Source organism: Balaenoptera physalus, assembly GCF_965194825.1.
Source record: "Balaenoptera physalus genome assembly, chromosome: 19".
NCBI classification, from domain to species: domain Eukaryota; kingdom Metazoa; phylum Chordata; class Mammalia; order Artiodactyla; family Balaenopteridae; genus Balaenoptera; species Balaenoptera physalus.
In genome coordinates, this window is record NC_138900.1 from 6,726,215 (window position 1) to 6,734,095 (window position 7,881).

General features: G+C 53.1%; 1 protein-coding gene across 4 annotated transcripts in view; it reads right to left on the reverse strand.

Annotated features, from left to right (window-relative positions):
• MYH14 (myosin heavy chain 14) overlaps positions 1-7,364 on the reverse strand; it is a 92,371-nt gene extending 85,007 nt beyond the window's left edge. For 2 of the 4 annotated variants that reach the window (XM_082435872.1, XM_082435869.1), the window contains exons 1-2: positions 7,281-7,364; positions 1,696-2,106 (exon numbers count right to left, since the gene is read on the reverse strand). In XM_082435872.1, coding sequence (XP_082291998.1) covers positions 1,696-2,103 — 408 coding nt within the window. In that variant the 5' untranslated portion in view covers positions 2,104-2,106; positions 7,281-7,364. Of the gene's footprint in view, positions 1-1,695; positions 2,107-5,075; positions 5,100-5,666; positions 5,804-7,280 lie in introns of those variants that run through there. The other 2 variants (XM_082435870.1, XM_082435871.1) reach the window with 2 other exon arrangements.
• Positions 7,365-7,881: the final 517 nt, after the last annotated feature.

Below are 7,881 nucleotides of genomic sequence, written 5' to 3' on the forward strand. Positions count from 1 at the left end.
GCTCAGTGTTTTGGGTGCCCCACTGATCCCTTGTCTTTGGTGAGGTCCAGGGGAGTGGCCTGGACAGAGGTCTCTTTCCCAGGACTCACAAAGGCTAGTGAGGAATCATAAGGGCCCAGTACAGCCTGGAGAAGCTGCCAACTCCATCCAGGGCCAGACAGCCCTCAGTTCAAATCCCACCCCTGCCACCAAAAGCTGGGGGCCCCTGAGCCAGCCACTGGCCCTCTCACAACCTCAGTCTCCTCCCCAAACAGGAATCAGATTTCATAAAAAATATTCTAATCTTGTGCTTGTGACCCCTAATGGGGTGGATACTGGGGCCAGTTTATTTATCTTTATTTTTTGATACATCTCATCATTTATTGAAATATTCTTTTATTACTCTCATTAAAGTATTGTGGTTTTTAAAAAAATATAAAACCAGCACTTTTCCTTTTAGGGTTTTAGCAAGGTATTTTGTAGTTCTTCTTGTGGGGTCAGTTAAAATGAGTAAGGTAGTGAGACCCCAGCCCTCTAAGCTGGTGTTCGGAGCATGACTCTGGGGCCAGCTGCCTGGGTTCAAATCCTTCATGTCCATGTGACCTGGGACCCAAGTCACTTAACATTCCTGAAACATCAGGTGATAAGAACAAGCTCCGCCCCAGAAGTGAGCTGATAACCCACAGGCAGCACTTACAACAGTACTTGGCACATCACAAGTGCTGGATAAACATTTGCTAGCCACCCATGATCATTATTTCTCATTATTATTCTCCACATTCCTTGTCACTCTCTCTAATCCTGTTTGCTCTGAATTACGCTTTGGCTGTCCCTTAGAACCACCCTAGAAGCTTATTAAAAAGACCAGTGTCACACCCTCAGAGAGCCTGATTTAAATGGGGTGAGGCGGGGCTTGAGCGTTGGTATTTTTTAAAAATTCCTAACATGATTCTAATGTGAAGCAGAGTTAAGAACTGCCGCCCTACTCCACCTGTTTGCTTTTAACGTGAGACAGTGAATGCTTAACAGAGACTAGACCATAGTCGACATAACTATCATCAATCCCGTCTTAATCCCAAGAGGCATCAGAGCAAAGTGGTGGGGCCTGGAGCCAGACTACCCACGTCTGCCAAGTCCAACTGGGTGACCTTGGTCAAGGAACTTGACCTTTCTGTGCCTCAGTTTCTCTATCTGTAAAATGGGGACAAAATGCTTTTTAATTGTGCAAATGTATTGAAACAATATATTTTAGAGTGCCTAGTACATGCTTAATAAATGTTAGTTTTTATTGTTATTAAATCTCTCTGGGCCTCAGTTTCCTTTTAGGTATAAAACACTCTACTATTTGTAAGATGAAAGGAAACAAATGCACAGAGCCAGGCAGGCAGTTTTCCATACTCAGTGGCTCCCATTAATTATCACTACAGATCCATATCCCTTTCTCAAAACCTTTGGATGTGTTATATTTGAGGAGTCAGAATTTTTTTAACTTAAGGAAATAATAAGGAGCATCTACCCTATAATATTACAGGACGCCCCCAGTGGGGTCTGAGGCACTCTTGATATGCAATAGTTTATCATTTGGCAAGTAAGCATAGGCAGAGTCATACGACATGGGATAAAGATTATAAATAGCCTCAGGTTGGTTCAAGTTGTGGTGCTGACACCCAGACCCGCACCCCGCGCAATGCCCTCCTGGGGAAGGAGGCCACTCACATAGATGAGGCCGGAGTAGTATCGCTCGCGGAGGTTGTGCAGCACGGAGGCCTCGTTGAGGCAGGTCAGCTCAGCCATGTCCTCGGCCTTGCTGAACTTGGGTGGGTTCATGCGCTGGATCTGGTCCCGCGGCAGCCGCAGCCGCCGCCCGCTCTCCGCCAGCTCCACCTCGGCTTCTTCCTCGCCCTCGTCCCGCAGGGCCGCCGCCTCGAAGCCGTGCAACTCCGAAGGCACCCACACCAGGCGCCGTGCTGTCCACTCCACCTGCGGGGACATGGCCGAGCCCCCGGGCACGCTCCCCACGCCCGGCCCACGGGGCGCGAACAGGAACGGCTGGGCCGCCTCGGGCACTGGGCCCGGCCTGGGGGGCATCTTCCGCCCGGGCACCGACACGGTCACTGCTGCCATGGTCTGCAGGGAGAGAGCAGAGGGTGAGGGTCGGGGAGGCGGGGCTCCATCCCCACCCCAGATCCCCCAGGCAGTCGCCACTGCCTTTCTCCACCAGACCTCAATTTACACGTCTGCAAAATGGATCCACAGATCTTTCTTTACTCATTCCACCCATTCACCTCTCTATCCATTCATTCATTAAATAATTCTGTTTGTGTGTGTGTGTGTGTGTGGCCCCACTACGTGGCTTGTTGGATCTTAATTCCCTGACCAAGGATTGAACCCTGGCCACAGCAGTGAAAGCTCCGAGTCGTAACCACTGGACCCCCAGGGAATCCCTGATTTAATAATTCTTTAATAACAACCTAAATGTCCATCAACAGATGAATGGATAAAGATGTGGTACATATATACAATGGAATGCTCCTCAGCCATTAAAAAAAGAATGAAATAATGCCACTGGCAGCAACATGGATGGACCTAGAGATTATCATACTAAGTGAAGTAAAGTCAGACAAAGACAAATATCATATGATGTCACTTATATGTAGAATCTAAAATACGACACAAACGAACTTATCTACAAAACTGAATCAGACTCACAGACACAGAGAACAGATTTGTGGTGGCCAAGGGGTGGGAGATGAGGGAGGGAAGGACTGGGAGTTTGGGATTAGCAGATGCCAACTATTATATATAGAATGGATAAACCACAAGGTCCTACTGTATAGCACAGGGACCCATATTCAATATCCTGTGATAAACCATAATGGAAAAGAATATGAAAAAGAATATATATATATGTATAACTGAATCACTTTGCTGTACAGCAGAAATTAACACCACATTGTAAACCAACTATACTTCAATGAAATAAATTTTTAAGAATTAATTCTTTAATAAGCCAAGCTGTAAGCCAGGCACTATTCAAGGCATTAGCCATATAGCCAAAAGCAAGGCAGAAAAAGATCCCCGCCTCCCTAAGTGTTTACATTCTAGCCCTGCTCTGGCTACTTCGGGAGCCATGGCCCTGTGTGGCTACTGGAAAGTTGAAATGGAGAATCCAAACGGAGGTGGGTTCTGAGCATAAGACACACACCCAGTTTCAAAGCCAGTACAACAAAAAGCTCATTCGTGTTTTTTACATTTGACGACATATTGCACTGATAATATTTTGGATATATTGGGTTAAATAAAATATATCATTAACATTCATGTCACTTGTTCCTTTTTACTTTTTTATTTTTAATGTGGCCAGAAATTTTTAAATTACACATTTGGCTTGCATTGTATTTGTATGAGTTCGCACTGCTCTAATCCCAGGAGATGGATTCAAAGATAAATAAGTAAATTATATAGTATGTTAAATGATGATACATGCCAAGGAGAAAAATGAAGCAGGGAACAGGAGACGTTAGGGTTGAGGGGAGCTGAAGTTTTAATTGGGGTGGCCAGGGAAAGTCTCTTTGATGTGGCATCAGAATAAAGATCTGAGGGAGATGAAGGAAGCAGGCCATGGGAACGTCAGGAGGAAAAGCATTCCAGGCTGGGAAAATAGCTCCGTGCAAAGGCCCTGGGGCAGGTGTGTGCCTGTATGTCTGTGGCATTGTGAGAGGCCAGTGTGGCTGGTGCCAGGTGATCCAGGCGGAGAGGGTGGTAGGTAAGGTAAGATTAGGGACCAAAGGGGTCAGATTGTGCTGTGATGAGGACCTTGACCTCATAGATGTGAGCCCTAGGAGGGTGTCAATCTGATTTCTGTAACTTAGGTTCCCTGACCACCTCTGGTGTACCCCAGAACAGACCTGAATCTCATCCCTCGGTTAGTGGCTTCCTTCCCTGTGACCTGACTTCCTTCTCTTTATAATGGGGAGACTGGCCCCATTCATTCACTTCTGCATTCACTCAACATTCCCTGAGGCTGTTCAAGTACCAGGCTCTGCCCAGAGTGAGTCTGGGGACCCAGAGATAAGTCAGACAGGGTCCTGCTTTGAGGAGCTCCTGGTCTGGGGGTGATCTAGTCTCGGACAGTTCTAGTCTCAGACAGTCAGAACCCAAGATGAGCTGTGAGCTGATAGGGGAGGCACTGGGGGAGCCAGCCTGTGCTAGACCCTTCCCCGCCCTTAAAGGGGCTGCAGACCAATAGTGAACTGACCACGGCAATTCTACAGCAGTCTAAGCACAGGTCAGGAAAAAAGTCGGCCTCTATTCCCTCCCACTGCCTCAAACGGCCACATCACTGCCTGGCCACCGCCACCCCTGTCACAGGAACCCCCCAATGTTCTGTCTCCTCCACCTCGGTGCTTCTGCCTCTGCCCTCCAGGCCCCCCCACCTCCGACATATCCCTGGAGAAGTCCCTCCAAACACCCAGCTCCTCTTGGGGCATCCTTAAATCTGGTCCCATCAGGCTCTTGTCTTCGCCTCACCCGGAAACTCAGCTCCAGGCCACATGTCCCTCTTTCCCCCAGACCCTCTCCTCACCACCAGCAGTCCCAGGCCCCCAGCCCACCCCGTGACGTTTGGTCCTGATGCTCTCATTTGGTCCTGATGCTCTCGGGCCTCAAACCCAAGGCCCCTGCACTCAAACAGCAGGCTTCTCCCACCGCTGGATACCATTTCTCCACTTCCCAGGCCCCAAGTTGCCCAGGCTCACCCCAGGCCTACCGTGCGGCCCTGTTCTATTCACAGCCAAGTCCCATCCCTGGGACTTTACCCCCACCCTCACCCCACCCACTTCCTCTCCAGCCTGCGGCCTTTGACCAGGAAGGGTTTGGGAGTTTTTTACAATCACCCAGCACTATGCTTCCCCTCCCTAGAGCCAGGAATCTGGGCCCCCAGTCCCTCCTCCCTTGGACCCAGGAGTCCAGGCCCCCAGCCCCCTCCTCTTCCAGACTCAGGAGTCTGGGCCCCCGGCAGGCTACTCATCCAGGATCCAGGAATCGGAACCCTCAGCCCCCTCCTCCCTTGGACCCATGAGTCCGAGCCCCCTCACCTTACTGCAGGCGGGCTAGAGCTGAGGACGCCAGGGACATTCAGATTCTGAGGGCTGATAACAGCTCTGATGAAGTGGGCCTGCCCCTTTGGCAGCCCCACCCTCCTTAGCCTGCTGGAACACCTTTGCCAGGGCTCATTTCTGTCACCAGGGCAGGTGAAAGCACCTGCCCTGGGAGGGGCAGAAACTGCTGGGCTGGAAAGGAAAAGGAGCCAGGGATCCGCCCCTGGGGTAGGGGTTGGGGCCCTTGGCATCTGGCCCTCTGACCTTAATCTAGTGCTTGGATTCAGGGGTCCTCTCTGCCCCCAGACTCAGAAATCTGGGCCCCCAGACCCAGGAGTCCAGGTCCCCAGCCCCCTCCTCCTTCAAGACCCACAAATTCAGGCTCCCAGACACACAGTCCTGGCCCCAGTGCCTTCCTCCCTCCAGACCTAGGAGCCCAGACTCCCAGAGCCGTCCTTAATCAGACCTGGGATTCCTGGCCCCCCAGCGCCTCTCCTCAGATCCCGGAATCCCAGCGCCCAACCCCCATCTCCCCGAGACCCAAGTGCCCGTGTAGCTGTCCCCTCAACCGCGGATCCTAGGGGCTACCTGGGGGGCGCCGGCTTGGTACAGGAAGCGGGAAGATGGGGAGGGGGCACGGGAATCCCCCGTCCTCTTCCGAGCTCTCAGGTGCGGCTACCTCCGCGGTCCAGCGCGGGGCGGGGCCACGTCACGTCACCGGGAGGGAGCCTGGCTCTGATGTCACCCAGCACCTGCCCGGCTTGGGAAGGGGGCGGGTCCTGGAGCTGCAAGGCTCTAGACAGGGGGATGGCGGGAGGCGGGGATAAGCCTGTTGCCAGGTGGGCGGCAGCGGCGGCAGCAGCAGTGCCAGGGGCCCCTCCTTCTTCTGGCGAGCAAAGGTCAAGGACCCGCGGCAGAGAGGGCTGAGGACTCCGGGGGTTCACATCCCGCTCAAGCTTTCTGGGCATCGGCTTTCCTCTCCGCGAATTGAGGCCAATGAAATGAATAAGCCGATGTGGGAGAAAGTGCCCAGCCCAGCGCTTAAACAAGTTATGCCTCACGACATCATTTAATCTCGCTGAACTTCAGTTTCCCCGACCCTGGAAATGGGACCACACAATCCACAGAGAGCACTAGGCGTACCAAAGAAGACGACAAAATGTTTTTCTAGGCTCTGGAGCTTCAGTCCTCTCAGGAGTGAACTGAGGACTAAATAGTGGTAAGCGCACCTACCATGTGCCGGGTGTTTGTTTTCCTGCTTTTAGAACAGCTGTCCAAATTCATAGAATGATCTCAGAATCTCCACTTCTCTGATGGGGAAACTGAGGCATGGAGAGGTGAACGAAGTAAACTGCTCAAAGTCATACAGTCAGTAAAAGGGAGAAATGGGATTCAAGCCCAGACCATTTTCTGTCATTCTAAAGAGGGGATTTGAGAGCAACGTGCAGTAGGTCCTCAAAGATGTCAATTTCCTCCTCCCAACTGGTAATTCTCTCAACCTGCTTCCCCATCTATTAGAGACTACAGCCTTCCTTGGGGGACTACTGTGGGGTTAAAAAGGTTAAGGAACTCAGCACACAGTTGGTCTCTGAAGTGTTGTTCTCAACCCTGTCCCCCTGCAGTCACCGCCTCTGTCCAGCCTGTTTTACCCTCCCTGTAAAATGGGTACAATATAACCCATCTCGAGTTAATATAATTAAAGGTAATTATTTAGTTATAAAAATAAAATTGCCCAAGTACACCGTGGGGGCTCAAAGATGTCTTTCCCTGCCCCTCTGTTCCGCCAGTCATGATGATCCCTGTCTCTGGTCCGCAATTTTTACACGTGAAAATAGAGACACTGTCATCTGGGAGCAGGGGATTGAAGGCAATGACTCAGGTATTAAAGCGTCCAAGGTCCCAAAGCGAGCCTCAGTTTCCCCATCTGCGGAGTAGGCCTGGGGCTCCAGCGAGGACCCCGACCCGGCCTCGCACATAGTAGGAGCTCGAGTTGGGGGAGTGTAGGCGCCCCGCCCCACCCCCCTCCCTTCGACCCCCGCTTGCCGTCCGGCTGCGCGCCCGAGGTGAGTGTCCGCGTCACCGCCCCTCCCCCGCAGCCCGCGCCGGCCTCCGGAGCCCCGACAGGAGCCCCGAAGCTCCAGTCTCCCCCGGGCCCAGTCCCACTTCGCCGCCTCAGGCGGGCATCGGGCCTCGGGCACTCACCGGCTTCCAGGGCCGTCCAGAGGCTTCGGCCTGGGGAGAAAGAGAGGAGGGCCAGCCATGAAAGCCCCGCCCACACAAGCGCAGCAGGGGCCAATCGGCGCCCGCTGCGACAAGCTATGGACCCGCCCACGAGGGACGCGCCCGCCAATCAAGAGGAGCGGCTGGCGGGCGGGGCCAATCAGAAGTTGCCGGAGTGTGCCAGCCGTGGGAAAAGAACGGCGCCGGAGCGTGGAGCTAGGCGGCGCGGTCATAGGCGGGACCCGAAGTCTGACAGGCAAGGGGTGAGACCAATGGCGAGACTCGGGGGGCGGCCAGGGGCGGGAAGCCCAAGGGAGCCGGGTGAATGGGCCGCTTTGTGCGCGAGGCATGAATGAGGGCCTTTGTAAGGGTCGGCTTGGGGGGGCGGCCGGAGGCCGGAATGCCTGGGTCCCCCGGGAGCCGGCGGGCATGAGGGAAGGGAGAGAGAATTCACTTTTGTCGAACGCCGGCCGCGTACCACCAGGCACTCTCCCAGGCTCTCACCCACCCAGAGGTGTGGGCATTACTGTCAGTAATAATAATGATCATTTGTTGAGTGCCCGATGTATGCCAGGAGCTGTGC